Below are 19,450 nucleotides of genomic sequence, written 5' to 3' on the forward strand. Positions count from 1 at the left end.
GCAAGTTTCAAGTGTATAATAAGTAGTAGCAGTAACTATAGTGACCATGCTATATATCAGATCGTCACAACTTGTTCTTTTTATAACTGAAAATCTGTGCCCTTTGGCCTTCATCTCACCATTTCTCCCTCTTCTCAACCCTTGGCAACCACCATCCTATGAAATAGGCTTTTTATTTTTTTTTTTAATTCCATGTATGTAATGCTATACACTGTCTTTCTCATTTTGGCTTATTTCACTTGGCGTAATCCCCTCCAGTTGTCCTTGTTGTCAGAAATGACAAGATTTCCTTCTTTATATGGCTGAATAATACTGTATTATAATGAATAATATCTACTTTACATATACATATGCATTTACATATACATATATGTATAACTTGTTTTTTTATCCTCTCATTCATCAGAAGGCATCTAATATGTTTCTCTAACTTGGTTATTGTTAACAATGCTACAGTGAATGTGGGAGGGCAGATACCTTTCTGATATACTGAGTTGCAGTCAACTAATTTATGATAAGGGCACCAAGAACACTTGATAGGGAAAGCGTAGTTTTTTTTAGTAAATTATGTTGGAAAATTAGATATCCACATGCAAAAGAAAAGCTGGATCTGTCTTACACCACTCAGAAAAATTAACTTGAAATGGAGTAAAAACTTAAATGTAAGACGTGAAACAATAAAACCTCTAGAAGAAAACATAGGGAAAAAGCTCCTTGACTTTACTCTTGGCATTGATTTATTAGGTAAGACACTAGAAGCACAGCTAATAAAAGCTAAAATACACAGTGAGATTACAACAAATTAAAAAAGGTTCTACTCAACAAAGGAAACAATATATTGAAAAGACAGCCTACAGGATGGGAGAAAATATTTGTAAACTCTATATCTGATAAGGGGTTAATATCCAAAATACATGAAGAACTTGTACAACTCAACAGTGCAGAAAAAGCAAATAATACAATTTAAAAATGGACAAAGCACCTGAATAGATATTTTTTCCCAAAGAAGACCTGCAAATGGCCAATAAATACATGAAAAGGTGCTCAACGTCACTAATCATCAGGGAAACGAAGATGAAAGCCACACTGAGATACCACCTCATGCCTGTTGGGATGGCTGGTGTCAAAAAGACAAGAGATAACAAATGTTGAGGAGGATGTGGAGAAAAGAGAACTTATACACTCTTGGTGGTAATATAAACTGGTACAGCCATTATTGAAAACCCTATGGTGATTCCTCAAAAATTTGAAAATAGAACTACTTTATAATTCAGCAGTCCCACAATTTGTATGTCTTTTGAGATTCACTTTTTGTTACCCTTATGTTTCAGTCTTCACAATATTTTAAAGACCTGTGCTGCACTTTGTATGAATCTTCAGTTGTACTGCAACTACTTTTCATCTTTTGTTTATAATCCTTTCAAACATTAGAGCTTATAATGTCTGGCACAAGGTGAGCACTAAGGAAATGTTAGTTGAATCTAACTTAGGTTTGTGTATTTTGATCCTTTTTAAAGCCTTTTCAGACTTTATTGTCAGTCCTTCTGGAGCCTATAGCCATGGCATCATTCTAGTCTTTCCCCTACCTTTTATTTAGATTTTTCTATCACATGTAACAGAAGAAATTTTCTATCTGCCTGAAGGAATGTTTTAAAAATTAAAACCTTTAGATAATTGGAGGAATTATTAAACTGTTAGACGAAAATCAGTTTTATGATCATAACACCAGTGTTTTTATTTGTTAATTAGCTACCTGTGAAATGTGTGGAATGGTTGGTGTGCGAGATGCTTTTTACTCTAAAACAAAGCGTTTCTGCAGTGTTTCATGTTCAAGAAGTTACTCGTCAAACTCCAAGAAGGCAAGCATTTTGGCCAGACTTCAGGTAACGGTACAGAAACCTTCTTGTTCTTTTATCTGTTATTTCTATGACTTTCACTGTTTGTCTGTCATTTGATTGTGTTTCACTACACTCCACCTTTACCTAACCAGCCTGTTAGTATTTTATACCCCACATTTTTAAGAAATATGTGAGCCCTAGAGTTTGTCCATTCTATAAAATTTGAGCAGCTGTTATAAATAGAGAAGGCATACTATTCAAAGTAAACTATGAATTGTTTGTCTTTTTTTCTAAATAAGTATAAATGTAATAAATATCTTTATATGTATATCTATATAGATATAGATATAGGCATGTCTCTCTCTCTATATATATATATAAAAATTTAAGCCATTTTCCCCCCTGGTTTTCTTTGAAAGTTTCGTAATTAGTATCAAGGTAGAAACTTTCAGTGTTGGCAGGGAATGATTTACCCTCTGGTTTTATTTTTCCATTATCTTTGGTTTGTACTTTTGATTGCAACCCATTTGATACCTTGACCAAGGGTATTTGGTTAATCCAACTAACCTTTTTGGAAACAATCATAATACTAAAAGAAAATCGTCTTTCTGTAAATGTACATCAACACCTACAAAATGACTGGAATGCCTACAAAATGACCACTTATTGCTATTGTAGCATATAAACAACTTTATAAAAGCATCACATAGCTGATTTTTGTAATATATTTTATTTGATCACATTTGTTGTTTTCTTCTTCATCTTATTGTAATAAGGTAGCACATAACACTGAAAGGATTATTTAAGTTCCCCAAGTTAAGGAAATACATCACTTAGATGTATTTCTGTATTTCAGATAGACAGCCCCTAAAGATCCTGAGCAATGGTCTGTACCCAAATGGATGGCAGTTTGTCACACTGTGAATTTGGCCCATGATCATTTTGTCATTGATCTTTTGCATTAGCGCTAAAGGTATAAACCTCAGTCACTTGCTGTTTAAACATTGAATTATTTTTTTCTTATATAAATAGCAGTGCTTAGCAACCTGCATGAGTGAATAACCACTGGATTTATCTAGTACAAGATGGAATCAGTTATTCACCACAGCCTATATTTTAACATTTTATGGGATATAATTTTTTATTAATATATTAATTTGCATATTGCTATTTAAGTCTGTGCCAGCTGCGCTACCCATATTAGATATCTACATTGTAGCAGAACTCCAGAAAACATTTCTCATGTGAATTTTCTTGTATGTTTCCTCTGCTTTAATAATTTTCTAAACCCTCAATGTTTCCTTAAAATGAGTAGTATGCAATTAAGTTAGTTTTCAGATTTGGGGGTGGGGAATGATAAAGAATCCTATTTACTTAACTCTTCTTGTTTTAGGGTAAGCCTCCAACAAAGAAAGCAAAAGTTCTTCAGAAACAACCTTTAGTTGCTAAACTAGCTGCATATGCTCAGTATCAAGCTACCTTACAAAATCAAGCAAAGACTAAATCAGGTAATATGGGTGAATGCAATAGAGGTAAAATACTTGGTACTAATTCATCTAGTTTTAATTAATAACATTTTAATTTTAGATTCTGTTAACTAAGCTATTTCTGTTCCCTATTTGTACATATGACACTAGGCTTCCTTGATTTCAGTAAATTATCCTAGAAAAGTCTAGTGTTCACAAGTTATGGTGCTTGTGACAGTCTCCTTAATAATACTCTTATTTGGTTTATTATTTATTTTTTATGCATTGATTCTCTAGCTGTGAACAGTGGGAAACGTTGTAGTGATAAGGCAAAGAGATATGACATTTATTAGGCTTCAAAGGGATTGGGGAGAAGAGAGTAACAAGAGAAGGAGATTGAGGAAAGGGTCTTTTCTAACAGAAAGATTCTTAACAGGAATGTGAAAGCAAGGCAGTAAGTAGGGAGTAAGACAATAAGGAGCCATAGTGAAAGTATTAGGTGGTAAATACTGGATAGAAATTTCAGTGAAGTGTGCAGTTAGAGCTTCATGGGAATAAAATACAGGAGCAGTCAGAACAGTGTTTGTTATCCTGAACGTGTCTTCTTTCAGTGTTCTTTGTTTCTTATGATTGGAGAGCTCTTGCCTCACTTCCCAAGGAGCATACCTTGTGTGTAGAAAAGTTAAACTATTTGTTTGCAAATACGATACATGCTGAAGTTCATGTTTATTTACAGAAGTTTTGTCTTTATAGGAAAAAATTTAGAGGTGATACATTTGTGTCACTTCACAGTATAAAGTAATAACCTTCTTACAAATAAACGATCTGAGAACTCCAATATATCTAAACTTATTTTATTTCAGCAGCAGTCTCCACAGAAGGTTTCAACTGGGGTAACTACATCAATAGCAATAGCTTTATAGCAGCTCCAGTTACCTGCTTTAAACATGTGAGTATGGAATTTTCTGTTTGTATTGAAATGCTTAGTCATCGTTTAAATCTGAAGGCACAGTAGCATTTTTTAAACATCTTATCCTTAGAAGGTCTTTATTTTATACGTCATAATGGAAATGTTTCTTTTTTATTAATTATTGTACTTACTAATAGTTACATAACCTTAAGTTTTATAAATAAAGGTTTCCTTTAAAGACATTGCAAGTTAAAATTATTTTAAATGGGGAAGGCATGAGTCTCATCCAATTTTCATGTTAAGTTGAACCATATAAAATTACTTGTTTTGTGTATCAAAAATAGTTGGATATTAGCAAAATCATATGGTTCAACCTCACAGAAACCATCCATTGTATGTTACCTAAATTTTTGTGATTTGATCTAATAATTGAGAAGAGGAAAGATCTAGTTTTGTTTGGTCACAAATATAAAATCACAAAAACAAAGAAGGAACTATTAGCAATATAGTATTGTGGACTGAATTTATTTTTTGCAAGATGTTCTTTTTAACAAGTAGATTGTCACAGACATTTGAAGTAATTAAGAGTTATGTTTAAAATGTACCAATGATAAATTCTTTCCTTTTGATTCAATTATTTGTGCTTAATTCTCTTCGATACTTTTTTAACCTGTAAGTTTTAATTTATATTTAACGGTTCTATCTGCTACTGACTGTGTATAAGAAGAAAAGAATTTAGAAAGTTAATGAGTAAAGTTTTGTGTACACTTAACATATTGTTAACTTAGGGCTTTCCTGTTAAATAATAGCATGTGAACAAAACTGAGCTTGAGTTCTTGCTGTGGAAATCAAAATAAATTTTAATTCATTTGTGGCCAATAAAGGATCTTGATCAAGGCCAAGCATATTAATTCAGTGGTAGAAATAAAAATTAAAGCCAAATTCAGTCGTTTGCTAACTTTTCTTTCTGGAAAGTACAGGTGTTAAGCCCTTAATCAGTGGCCTGCTATCTGAACCAGCCTCAGTGGACTCGATATAGCTTCAATATACTGTAGCTGATATATTTTATTGAAATGTTGGTAGTAATGTCATACTTGTGAGAGATGTTAAATATATGGCCCCAGTAGCTTTCATGAGAATTACGAAACAAATTTAACTCTCCTCTCTTGAGAGAGTTCTTTTCTGGTACAAAGAATATCAGAATTAGATTAAGTCCTCATTTATAATAACTCTTCCATTGCAGCCTTCTGGAACGTTTGTTTGTTGTTTCCTTCTGAGTGGCCTTTATCTCTTTTTCCATCTTTATTATTTAGTATTTTGGTTTTCTAGGTTTACTATCGTAACCCATGTCCAGCTATTTTATATAAATAGTCAGAATATTTTAAAAATAGTATTTCAAAGTCCCAAGATATAATATTTTATTTCATGACAGTATCTTTGAATAGTAATACTGTGTTAAACTTCTTTGCAAGAAAATCTCTATTATAATGAAATTGTTTTTTTGTTTTACAAAAAATAAATTGAAATTTGTTTTCTACAATTGAAAAAAGAATAGAGCAGCTAGCTTTAGCTATATGGTTAATAAGGATACTATGGAATCTCTTTTTTCTCATTTACAATCAAAGTATCTGTCACCCAGTGCCTTCCTGCTCCACTCATCTTCCTTCACTGTCTTTTCCTTATTAACTAGGAAACATTTTCTATTTTTAATGTCTTAGTGTATTTTAGTGCAAAATGAGTTTGCTTTGTTGCCTTAACCAGCATTTTTATTTGAAGTCATTTGATTTAGAAGGTAAGACTTCCTGTTGTAGTAGATTGTGTCCTTTAGAGTTGACTCTTCATGGTTCTCCCCCATAAACAGTTTTTGTGGTCTCCAAGGGAAATTACTAGCTTTTAGTTTTATTATTGCTAGGAGGAGCCGCAAGCACAGGGTCCTGCCTTGACTCGTCAGTTTTCCAGTCTTCTAACACTTGATGCCTGCTCCAACACTTGTTCATCAGCAAGGCCCCTTCCTCCACACTCTATACCTGCATTGTCTCCAACTTGAGCACACATTAAGAGCCTTTCCCTACTCTGAGAGGATTCTTTTTTCAAGCATAATTTTTAAAAACATTAAATCTGTAAGAATTCCCTGGCACTCCAGAGATTAGGATTCTGTGCTTTAACTGATGGGTCCTAGGCTCCATTCCTGGTTGGGAAACTAAAATCCTGCAAGCCAGGCAGCACTGCAAAAAAAAAAAAAAAACGTCTAAAACCATGGAAACAGAACTGTTCTGGCTGAACCAGGACTTGAGTGTAGGGTGGTGTCACAACTTTGCCTGCCTGCTTCTTTAACATAACTCAGCCTCTTATGCAGTAAGAACCACAGGTAAATATATATTCCAATACTTAAAAGTGATTATGATTAGTTCTAAAAGCATAGAATTTCAGTGGAATTCCTCTTTACCATGGTCTGTCTTTAAATTTCTGGAAAGTTTCTGCAAAATATGTCATAGGACAATACTGTCTCTGAATATTGCAGTAATTATGTGTAATGGTTTATATAGTCAATCACTCAATTACTTTTGACATTCTTTATAATTATCAGTGTAAATGGAGTCAAGTTGTCATTAAATATATCTGCTTAGAAATCTGCATATTGTTGCTGTATATCTGATGCAACTTTCATTTTATCTAGGTGATAGTTTTCAGACTTCTTTGTTTTTTAAGCATTACAATTCCTCTTTTTTCTAGTAAACATAGCTAGAATAAAGGAAATTCATACCAATTGGTCTGGAAAGAGTAGAATGAATTGACTGGAGCCTTGGCACCTGACTCTTGGCTTTCCCTACTTTGGCAGTGTCTGTGGTTGGAAACCACTGAATTTGGTAATATCATTTTTTTTTAAAATTGTATTGGAGTATAGTTGTTTATACAGTATTGTGTTGGTTTCCAGTGTTAGGTAATATCATTTTTAATTATTCCTAAATCATAGGGTCACAAAGCTGTAAGTTATCTTAAAAATCATCTAGTTCATCTACTCCATCTCTTATTATAAATGAAGAAGCTCTTGCTATCTTTTTCAGTAGCTGGATTGAAATTTTCAACTTTGGGCTTTAACCTGCAGTTTTTATTTTCTTTTTAATTCTATTTATTTATGGCCGAGCTGGGTCTTCGTTGCTGTGCAGGCTTTTCTCTAGTCGCGGAGAGAAACTCGAGTTTCAGTGCACAGGCGTCTCAGTCGTGGCTTCTCCTGTTGCAGAGCATGGGCTCGAGGACACATGGGCTTCAATAATGGGGGTGAATGGACTCAGTAGTTGTGGCTCCTGGGCTTTGGAACGGGCTCTAGTAGTTGTAGTGCATAGGCTTAGTTGCTCCACGGCATGTGGGATCTTCCCAGACCAGGGATTGAACCCCGGTCTCTTGCATTAGCAGGCAGATTATTAACTACTGAGCCACCAGAGAAGCCCTTGTTTTTGTTTTGTTTTGTTTTAATGGTTTTGAATTAAGCCCCTATAGGAAAAACCCTTCTGTGTTTCACCTTAACACAACTACCAATACCGTACTTCTGATACCAGATGAGTGGGTTTTCTGCCCATCAAGTATTTCTCTGACACCAGCTGAGTATCATACAATTTAGTTTAATTCTGCCACTGTCTATCTGGAATCATCATCAGATGCCACACTTACAGGCTCAGTCCCACAAGACTGCTGCCACTCCAGACACCAGCTGCAAGTCCCACATTGTCATCTCTGCTTTTGACAGATTAGCTATAAATCAGGGTTCCCATGACCCCTTCTTTGGGTTTGATAATTTGCTAGAATGGCTCACAGAATCCAGAGAAATGGTTTACTATCTTATCATTACGGACATAATAAAAGAGATGAACAACCATATGAAGAGGTGTAGCACAGGATATATGGGAAGGAGCACAGTTTCTGTACTCTCTCAAGTGCACCACCCTTCTAGCGCCTTTACGCACCCGCCAGCCCAATTCTGTGTTTTGGGATTTTTACGGAGGCTTCATCACTTAGGCATACTGGATCATTAACTCAGTCTATAACTCCTTTCCCTTTCCTGCAAGATGGATGATGGGGCTGAAAATTCCAAGAAGCTTTTAATCAGAGTTTGATCTGTATGGTGACCAGCTCCCATCCTGAAGCTATCTAGGGGCCCACAAAGAGATGCCTCATTAGAACAAAAAACACTGCTGTCATCCAAGAAATTGCAAAGGATTTAGGAGCTCTGTGTCTGGAATCAAGGTCAAAGATCAAATATTAGAACAAAAGATATATCTAGTGCTCTTATCACTTAGGAAATTATGAAGGCTGTGAAAACTATACCAGGAACAGGGCCAGAAACTAATCTATTTTTTTATTTCACAGCTTCTAAAAGCAGTAGCCTTATCTTTACTAACTGTGGAAAAATCTTCAAAGTACTTCTGCAGTACTACATTCCAGTTAGGTACCCTATGTTAGTGAAATGCACAGACTATTTTCTCCTATTGGCATTTATGTTTGAACCCAAGAGAGTTGTTCTATATGTATGCAGAATATTTAGCCTTAAAGCATTCTTAATTTTTCTAATATTGTAGTCTTTTAAATAGATACACTCTATTCCCCATTATTTCCTTACAATATCAAGTATAGAGAGTTCCCTGGTACCTAGTGATTAGAATTCAGGCTTTCACTACCATAGCCCAGATTCAGTCCTTGGTAGGAGCACTAAGATTGCACAAGCCATGCAGCATGGCCAAAATAAAAAAAAACCGAGTAGAATATTTCTGTCAAGATTGCAGGGAGAAATATCAATAACCTCAGATATGCAGGGAGAAGGCAATGGCACCCCACTCCAGTACTGTTGCTTGGAAAATCCCATGGACGGAGGGCCTGGTGGGCTGCAGTCCATGGGTCACTAAGAGTCAGACACGACTGAGGGACTTCACTTTCACTTTTCATTTTCATGCATTGGAGAAGGAAATGGCAACCCACTCCATTGTTCTTGCCTGGAGAATCCCAGGGACGGGGGAGCCTGGTGGGCTGCCGTCTATGGGGTCACACAGAGTCAGACATGACTGAAGCGACCTAGCAGCAGCAGCAGCAGCAGATATGCAGATGACACCACCCTTATGATAGAAAGTGAAGAGGAACTAAAGAGCCTCTTGATGAAAGTGAAGGAGAGTGAAAAAGCTGACTTAAAACTCAACATTCAGAAAACTAAGATCATGGCATCTAGTCCCATCACTTCATGGCAAATAGATGGGGAAACAATGGAAACAGTGACAGACTTAATTTGGGGGGGCTCCAAAGTCACTGCAGATGGTGACTGCAGCCATGAAATTAAAAGATGCTTGTTCCTTGAAAGAAAAGCTATGACCAACCAAGACAGCATATCAAAAAGCAAAGACATCACTTTCCCAACAAAAGCTATGGTTTTTCCAGTGGTCATGTATGGATGTGAGAGTTGGACGATAAAGAAAGCTGAGCACCGAAAAATTGATGCTTTTGAACTGTGGTGTTGGAGAAAACTCGAGAGAGTCCTTTGGACGGCAAGTAGATCAAACTGGTCAACCCTCAAGGAAATCAGTCCTGAATGTTCATTGGAGGGACTGATACTAAAGCTCCAATACTTGGGCCACCTGATGTGAAGAGCTGACTAATTGGAAAAGACCCTGATGCTGGAAAAGATTGAAGGCAGGAGAAGGGAACGTCAGAGGATGAGATGGTTGGATGGCATCACCGACTCAATGGACTTGAGTAAGCTCTGGGAGTTGGTGATAGACAGGGAAGCCTGATATCCAGTCACAAAGAGTCGGGCATGACTGCGCAACTGAACTGAAGCATTACAGCCCAGGCCAAAATGTTTCAATATCAAGTGTATATGAATCTTAAAAAGCTAAAATCATATGCCTTTAATTACGAATTTACAGACTTCAAATTTTTTTGTTTGGTACCTGAACTATGTATTCTGATGTCAGTTTATTGATACTGTCCTTGCTAAAAGCAGAAATGTAATCATTCTACTTTTTTTCTCCCTTGGAAATAGTTATAGTTACGTAATTTTTACAAAGGTCCTTTACCTCCACAAACAGTTTGTATTGCTTACATGATGTTTTCTAATCCTCTGTATTGGTCCAGCTATTTTGAAAGGGATAAGGTTATTAATATATCTTTGCAACTGGCATTAAAAATATTTTTTGAATATATACATTAAGGAGAAAAAAGGCTTTTTGTTTGTGTATGTGTGGTAACAATGGTTTATTAGTAAAACTTGGGTCTATGTTTATTAGTAAAATAGTCTCTTTCAAATAAAACTATTCTTTGTTTTTTTCCCCTAGCTTTAACCATGCATACATAACTCCATTGAAAATAAATATGACTTCACATCCTTTGTAACTGAAGGTAGAGTTATCAGTATGTCATCCTAGATTGCAGAGTTTCTTTCTAATGGAAGAAGTTTTCAGTTTCTGGTACTTGTTAGTACTCTAATTTAGCTATTGTGTTGCCACAAAATAAATTCTCTGCAGGAAAGCAGTGGCTTCTGATATATATATAATAAAATATAATAAAAATAATCTGTTTCAGGGAAGGCCTAAGTAATCTAGGTTATTTTCATTTAATATTTTTTAAAAATTATGGACTACTTTATGCTTTTCAAATTAGTAACCACTGCTTCCTTTCTCTTTTTACGTACACTAGCATTCCATCATATTTTTTTGGGGCTTTATTTATTTACTTGTTTATTTTTGGCTGAGCTGGCTCTTCGTTGCTGTACGCAGGCCTTCTCTAGTCGCTGCTAGCAGGGCCTTCTCCAGTCGCAGTGTGCAGGCTTCTCGTTACAGTGACTTCTCTTGTTGAAGAGCAGCTAAGCTCAAGAGCGCACTAGCTTCAGTAGTCATGGCACATGCCTGCTTAGTTACCCCACGGCTAGGGTTTCCAGACCAAGGTTTGAACCCACGTCCTCTGCATTGGCAGGTGGATTCTTAACCATTGGACCATGAGGGAAGTCCAGCATTCCCTCATTCTTAATCTGATTTTCACCCCAAGCATCCCATTTTCTCTTTTTACTTTCCTTGTACTCCCATCCCCCTGCTATTGTGCGTGCGTGCTAAGTCACCTCAGTTGTATCCAACTCTTTGTGACCCTATGCACGGTAGCCCTCCAGGCTCCTCTGTCCATGGGATTCTCCAGGCAAGAATATTGGAGTGGGTTGCCATGCCCTTCTCCAGGGGATCATCCCCACTCAGGGATCGAACCCCCGTCTCCTAGGTCTCCTGCATTGGCAGGTCGATTCTTTACGACTAGCACCACTTGGAAAGCCCTCCCGCTATGACCCAACCCCAAAAGTAGGTCCTGTTATCAAATCAAAAGGTGAGTGGACTTTCTGGAGAAAGAGGGAACTGGTTTATTTTTCTGTTCCTACTTTCTGTCAATTCCAGCAAATGACATTTAGGACTTCGAATTCTTTTCTAGTCAATTTCCTATAATGCTTTTTCCCCTTTTGCCCATATAATAGTTTATCTTTCTCTCCTAGTTGTACTTTAGTCACCATATGCCTATTAGTCAAAGTATTTTAATGGTGGCTTTTTGTATATTTGGAATATCGTTAGTAGGATCAATAATAGTTACCAGTGTACAACTTCAGGGCTAACTTCTGCCCGCTTGAATTCTATTACTACTGAAGAATGTGATTATCAAAAGTTACAGGTTTTCAGCTCTGTGGAGGGAAATCTGTATTTCTCCCGCAAAGCATCATGTGTGTAATGTGTCAGTCTTCTGAGAGTCTAAATACTAGCCATCTGGGCTATTGGACTATCTGGAAATGTTCTTAATGTACAGAAAAAGTAAGAATCCCATCCAGTTACTTTCTTATGGACAGTCAGGTGGAGGTTATCATACATTTGTGTTGGGGAGCCCTCAGCATTTGGATTTGGCCATGACCTGCAGGACCTGATGACAGCTTACCTTGCAGGGAAGGAGAGTCGCTCCCAGATAGCCCTCACGAGTGGCCCTGGAGCAGGAAGTGATGAAGCAGATCTTCCTGGTTTGGGAGGAACCTGAGGTGGACCTCTCGTCCTGAGTCTGGAAGGTAAATTTGTTGTTACCTGTAAATGATGGTTCTGCTAGTCCATGCTATGCCAATCCAGACTTTCAGAGGTATCCCTCCTGCCAGCAAGAGAAGACAGATGACTTGGCTGAAGATGGCTCTCGAGCCCTGGGTCATTTAGTCTTCCACACTTAAGAATATCCATTTTAAACAAAAGGGCAGCTGTATCTTTAAAATTCCTTTATTATTTCAACACATTGAGCACATACTATGCAGTGACGATTGTGCTCTTTTTTGTTATTGTTTTTGTTCATTTTTTTTCTTAGAGTGAACCATATGGATTGGTTTAAGAGGGCCTAGCAGAACCACAACCTTACAGGCAAGAACAAATGTCACTTTCTGCTACTTTCTCCTATACCAATCCAGACTGTAGGGACGAAAACATAACATCCCCCAACCAAAGTGAGCGTTAACTTTATTTTCTAAGTGAGCAAGCATATTGATACTTGTTTTTTTAATAAAATGTGACTAAAAGTTATTTTCTCCAAACAACTGTTAAAAGACTTAAAAAAAAAAAGTCATTGTCACACCTAACTCAAAAGGGAGTCCTATATGCCAAATTCTTTTAGCAGTGTGCTCATCTTTACACATAGCTTGTCAGCATAACCACGCGTCTTCCTTCTTAATGAAAAATAAAGCCCATTTCATAAGACTTGGCAGCCAAACAAAGAGGAATGGATATCCTACCTTAATTTAATGCATACGTCCACTACATCTGTCCGCTGAAATTGGTTTATCCTCACAGAAATTAATACATGGTCTTTGTGTTAATATATGGTAGCTTAATCTGTTACCTATCTTCCTTCCAGCCTCTCCTTTTCTGATCATATCTGCTGGCAATAGGGATGGCCCTACAGTCTAGAATGATATAGGGGGAGATAGCAGAACCTGAAGAGTCCATTCTTTCCATTTAAAAATAGCAGAAAGAGGTAGTCATAATGGATGTATTATTTTTTGTACAGCTCAGGAAGATAGTTATGTGTATCCTTCCAGAATTAGAAATACTTGAGATAGGCCACTGTATCCAAGTGATTGAAGTATATTCTTTGCTTGCTACTTAAAGAAATAGCCATAAGTTGATTCTGTGTTTGGTTTCTAGACTTATCCTAGTTCAGTATTATTTGACATTTTCTTCCTGTCCTTCAGAAATTCCTTAAGCTATTGAGAGCATACGGGTTGAGTACTGTTTTAAGCTAACCCCCTTTTGGGTTAGCGACTACCCAAGATGAGCAGCCTTGCATGGAAGACATTTGTCCAGTGTTCAGATGGACTAGTTCGCTTGACTCTTGGATATCTTTGTGTTTAATCATCTTTTAGCTTCGAAGCTATTTTGTCTTTTCCTGATTTGTTCGTGTTATCAAGTCTTTTACATCCTTACCTAATACTTCTTGTGATCAGGGTTCTGAATTGTATTTAATGAGGAGCTGATTATCAAGGGCCACAGAGACTGTTTGGTATTATCAGCATTTAAATTCCTAAATTCATTTTGGTTTTAATTAGCCAAATTAATTAGCTAAATTCCAAATAATGGTAAACTGCCTCAAATTTAAGGATTAAAATGTAATGGAAATTGTAATTTGGAAACACACTAAATGTTGGCAAATCCCTTCATGATATTCATTTAATTAGTTTTCTAAGTCCCCATCTTAACCATTTGTGTGGAGGCTGATTACTACCAGATCTAACATTGAAAGTTTTCTTTGTTTATTGTAATTCCTGCGTGAGAAATTTTGAAATAATAAATCATTTAACAATTTACCATGTACGATTCTCCAAAATCTCTTTAACTTCATCATATTAACAACTTTATCTGGTGCTTTTGCCACAAGTCTGTTGTAACAGACTATATTTCTGTTCTGCGAACTTAACTGAAGTTGAAAATACAGATAACTAAGTTTTGTTTCTCTGTGTTATTGGAAACCACATGGCTGATTGGAATTCTTTCTTTCTACTCTTTAGCCAGATCTTTTAAAATTAGAGGTTAAGGTAAAGTACATTCATTCAGTTCATGATAAAATAATGAATTGTTAAGTCAGCTTTTTCCTGTGAAACCTAATATCAAGTGTGTAATTTGGCAAAAATTGCTCTCAAGTCTTATATTTGAGCACTATTGAATTTTGAACTGGATATGGATCAGTTCTAGTATATGTGAATTCTCTTCATCTTGAGCTTGTCCCTGACACTGGCTTTTTCTAAATAGAATTCTGTGATGCAAGGGATAACAATTATGTTTCTAGAAAAAAAGAATGAATTAAATGGTATTTTTAGTTTAATGTTACCATGATTGAATAATAGTGCTTAATTTTGAACCATGTATTTTGGACTTTATTTAATAAGATGATAATTTAATAATTTTTATATGACAGGCACCTATGGGGACCTGCTGGGGTGATATCTCAGAAAATGTGAGAGTAGAAGTTCCCAATACAGACTGCAGCCTACCTACCAAAGTCTTCTGGATCGCTGGAATAGTAAAATTAGCAGGTGAAAAACATGCATAATTCACTTTTAAAAATCACTTGTATTTGTAATTTGTAAGAAAGCATATTTGTAAATTTTCAAGTATTGCCAAATAAGTATGATATAGGGCAAAGGTTAGCAAACTTTTTTCTATTAAAAAAAACAACAGTAAATATTTTCAGCTTTGTGAGCAAAGCAATCTCTGTCACAACCATTTAACTCTACTATCATAGCATAGGAGCAGCCAAAGCAACACATAAATGAATAGGCATGGCTGTGTTCTAATAAAACTTTGTTTATGGGCACTAAAATTTGAGTTTCCTATAATTGTTACATATCATAAAATATTACTTTACCTCTAATTTTTTTTCAACCATTTAAAAATGTAAAAACTCTCCTGGATGACAGTAGGCCAAATCTGTGGGCCCTATAGTTTCCTCAACCTCTGATACAGGGAAATATTTCGGAAAGTAACAAAAAGTACTAAAAAAAGTTATATGGTCCATAATATCAGAAGTAAATTAATGATGAAAATTTCATCTATTTTGGGTACTACATTTTCTTCAGTCCCACCTCTTCCATGTATCCCAGCCCTTTTTACATTGTTGTCTGTGAAGTAAATGTGTTAGGTATCTACTATGTTAGACCCTGTGGGCAGGTGATGTGCAAACTTAAAAGATTTCTTTGTTTGGTGAGTTTACATCTGCTAAATATTGAATACATTTTATGACAAGGTGCTTAGTAAGTGGTATAGTAGGATACTGTGATACTTCAGAGGAGGAGCAGCCGCTTAGATAATAAAAGGTATCCTGAGATTACTGGAAGAGGTATCTTACTCATCCTACTCTTTCTAGTCTTATCTCCAGCCATCTTCCCAAAAATGCCCTGCCTGTTCCACCCTGTGTACTGCTGATAGACTTAATTTACCTAAAAATGACCTCAATTCCATTTTTCTGTCTTTAGTGGCTTCTTTGTCCTTAAAGGATCAGGATGGTCACCATTTACAGCTATTGTTAAGTTTCACTGTACACCACTGAACAGATTTTTTTATTGTTCCCCGACATAAATGATCTGTTCTGCTGAGATTAGTTTTCCTTCTCTCTCATACAGCATATTCTATGTCACCTTCATTCCTTTACTCACTCTCACTCACCTTATTTAACCCAGTACAGTTCCTACCTTTTCCATGAAACATTTCCCCAGCTTATGTAAGTAAAAAAGTGAAAGTGTTAGTCGCTCAGTCCTGTCTGACTCTCTGGAATTCCGTGGACTGTAGTCTGCCAGGCTCCTCTGTCTGTGGAATTCTCCAGGCAAGAATAGTGGAGTGGGTAGCCATTCCCTTCTCCTGGGGATCTTACTGACCCAGGGATCAAATCTTGCATTGCAGTCAGATTCTTTACCATCTGAACCACCAGGGAAGCCCCCAGCTATATAGACATTCTCTAAATGCCTGTATTATTCCCTGTACATTGTTTAAAACAGCAATATATATTTTTTGCTTGATGTGTAAATCACTTGCATATAAATGGCTCTAAAGATCAATGCATTTAGTACTCAAGAATTATTTCTGTCTTCCATCTCTGGTTTCATACTTCTGCTATATCTAATTGCAACATGTATCTCATTTTAAGTCACTTTTATGACATTTTAGAAGTGAGCCTGTTGTTGATCATGAACCCAGAACTTAGAAACAGCAAGTCATGAGTTGTTCTGTGAATTACTGAATTTTAAAACTAAAAGTTTAATGCTATAAATTTTCAAAACCTAAGTATTAACACATGAAAATGCTAACTAAACCTAGCTCCTAGCCTGAAATACAAGTTTATTGGGCATTTTTTATTCCACTAAAGACCTTAACTTTTTAATGTTATCAAGATAAGGTTTACTAAAAGTAATAAACAATGAAAATACTTTCTCATATAACTTTTATTTCACTGAGAGAAAAATATTTTAAATAAGCAAAGAAACAAACACTTTGTCAAAGACAAGCTTGAAGAGATGACAGAGCTGGTTATGGGTGACTGTACGTACATCAGAGGGTTTCTTTGAGGAAATGATATTTGATACTCTTATTTTCTTTACATTGTATGTATTTAATAAAAGTTTGTCTATTTAAATATTAAAAAGATAAGGTTTATTAAATTATAAACAGTATGTATCATACACTATTTGTTCTTTCCAGGAAATAAGTCTTCCCATTTGTTTAGTGCATACGTGCTCAGTCACTCAGCCCTGTCTAACTCTTTGTGACCCCATGGACTGCAAGCCACCCAAGCTTCTCTGTCCATGGAATTTTCCAAGAGAGAATAATGGAGAGGATTACCATTTCCTACTCCAGGGGATCTTCCTGACCCAGGATCGAACCCGAGTCTCCTGTATCTCCTGCGCTGGCAGGCAGGTTCTTTACCGCTGCACCACTTGGGAAGACCCTGTTTGTTTAGTACATGTAGATTTTAAGTGATTTCACATATCTTTATTTGTGTTCATTGAACTTTTTTACTTGGCGTTTTTGAATCTTATTTCCAAATCAACAAGACAAAAAAATTTAAACTCTTAAAGTAGCCACATGCAAATTATCTGGAAATAATTTGGTCACCTGATCACTTGGAGAAAGCAGTGTCTCTGAAATGTACTTTAACTGGATTTCTGTGACTTAACAAGGTTATATTAACTTACCACAATACTCTTTATTTCCAAAACTATGCATCCTAGTAGAACTTTCTCACTCCTCTTTTCTAGAATTTAAGAAACTATGGGTAAAATTGAAATATATTCAGAGAAATAGGCCGTGCTCTGAAAACAGTTAAACTAATTCCATTGTTCAAATCGTTCTCAAAGTTTCATCCATATAGCACTAGTGTAAGCACCTCTAGGAACTTCTTAGAAATACAGTTTCTAAGACTCACCCAAGATCTGCTAAATGATTTCTGGGGTATGAGGCCCAGCCGTCTTGTCTGTTCACAAGCTCTGCACCTGTTGCAGATGTTCACTGACATTTGATACTCACTACCAGCAGCTGTATTCTGTTTTATTTCATTTGATTTTCTTATTATGTGGTGACTGCTTTGTTGGTTTCAGGTTATAATGCCCTCTTAAGATATGAAGGATTTGAAAATGACTCTGGTCTGGACTTCTGGTACAGTATATGTGGTTCTGATATCCATCCAGTTGGTTGGTGTGCTGCAAGTGGAAAACCTCTTGTCCCTCCTAGAAGTGAGTAACTTCTTTACCCTTACTGTATTTTAAGTATCTGAACTTTAATGCAGTTTCACAATTAGTAACATTACAGTGACAAGTGACATAAAAATTAAAATAATTTTTTTATTTCAGGTAACTTATTTGCTAGCAAGACATACTTGTTTTCCCTATTTTTGTTACTCTTCTTAAGAATTTTAACTGCAGGGAAATTTGTTACTTTTTTTTTTTTTTTTAAGCAAATAGCTTTTGAAGCAGTTATCTTCTTTGCTAAAGTATAACTGGTTATTTCTTTTTTTTTAGCTATTCAGCATAAGTATACAAACTGGAAAGCTTTTCTAGTGAAACGACTTACTGGTGCCAAAACTCTGCCTCCCGATTTCTCACAAAAGGTAAAGACAAGATCTTAGAAAGGACTCAAGTGGCAAATGAGAACTCTAAAAAATGGAGTAACTTCAAAGCTTTTTAAATAATTGTTTCAATTAGTGAGTCAAATGACCTATGTTAACTATTGAGTGCACTAGATATTTTTATAGTAGAATACTAATTTGTAGACCTTTGTCATGAATTCTCAAAAGTTCTGCTTTTCTTTCAAGGTTTCAGAGAGCATGCAGTATCCTTTCAAACCTTGCATGAGAGTAGAGGTGGTTGACAAGAGGCATTTGTGTCGAACACGAGTGGCAGTGGTGGAGAGTGTCATTGGAGGAAGATTAAGACTAGTGTATGAAGAGAGTGAAGATAGAACAGACGACTTCTGGTGCCATATGCACAGCCCATTAATCCATCATATTGGTTGGTCTCGAAGCATAGGCCATCGATTCAAAAGATCTGGTAAGCACCTGTCACAAGAATTCCTGTTGAAAATAACGTTGAGGCTAAATTGTACTCCGTGGGTATTTTTCTCCGCAGAATAGCAGAGATCAAAATCAGTTGTGTTGGGCTGCTTATTCTACCTTAATTAGGGAAGGTTCACGCCAGGAGATTAAATGTCCTAACCAGTTCCTTTATATTCCTTCCACTTATGCTCAAGTTAAAAATAAAGCCCTTTCGGTCACAACTACATTTGTTTTCTTACACTTTTTTATCCAGCCCGTTTGAAAGAAGATAGCCTTTCCCTTTCCATTCAGTGTTAGTAGAAATACCAAAATTAAATGTGGTTAGACTTAATACTAAACACTTTAAAACATACTTTTATCCCTAACTAGGGAATTCCCAGCATTCTAATTGGCTAAATGTACTTAATAGCACATGTACTCTAAAGAGATAGAGACTTTTAAAGAATATTATTCACTGGAATGTAGAAGGCACGTATTTTTGCCATGTTTTAGAGTATACGTACCTTGTGAGTTTGAAACCTTCAAAAAAACGTGGTTTTTGGTCTTCTCACAAATGCTGACAGATTAGTATGTAACTTTTCCTTGTAGATATTACAAAGAAACAGGATGGACATTTTGATACACCACCACATTTATTTGCTAAGGTAAGAAGTTTTTAT

The 19,450-nt window shown here is 36.0% G+C and overlaps 1 protein-coding gene across 21 annotated transcripts in view; it reads left to right on the plus strand.

The window, feature by feature from the left end:
* The window catches only part of MBTD1 (mbt domain containing 1), a 68,005-nt gene that overhangs the window by 30,247 nt on the left and 18,308 nt on the right, over positions 1-19,450 (plus strand). For 16 of the 21 annotated variants that reach the window (XM_059877916.1, XM_024979941.2, XM_024979946.2 and 13 more), the window contains 8 exons: positions 1,750-1,889; positions 3,232-3,346; positions 4,168-4,253; positions 14,667-14,784; positions 17,839-17,973; positions 18,259-18,347; positions 18,552-18,786; positions 19,380-19,435. In XM_059877916.1, coding sequence (XP_059733899.1) covers positions 1,750-1,889; positions 3,232-3,346; positions 4,168-4,253; positions 14,667-14,784; positions 17,839-17,973; positions 18,259-18,347; positions 18,552-18,786; positions 19,380-19,435 — 974 coding nt within the window. The remainder of the gene's footprint in view (positions 1-1,749; positions 1,890-3,231; positions 3,347-4,167; positions 4,254-14,666; positions 14,785-17,838; positions 17,974-18,258; positions 18,348-18,551; positions 18,787-19,379; positions 19,436-19,450) is intronic. The other 5 variants (NM_001206222.1, XM_059877921.1, XM_059877913.1 and 2 more) reach the window with 3 other exon arrangements.

This window comes from Bos taurus, chromosome 19 (assembly GCF_002263795.3).
Source record: "Bos taurus isolate L1 Dominette 01449 registration number 42190680 breed Hereford chromosome 19, ARS-UCD2.0, whole genome shotgun sequence".
Taxonomy (NCBI): domain Eukaryota; kingdom Metazoa; phylum Chordata; class Mammalia; order Artiodactyla; family Bovidae; genus Bos; species Bos taurus.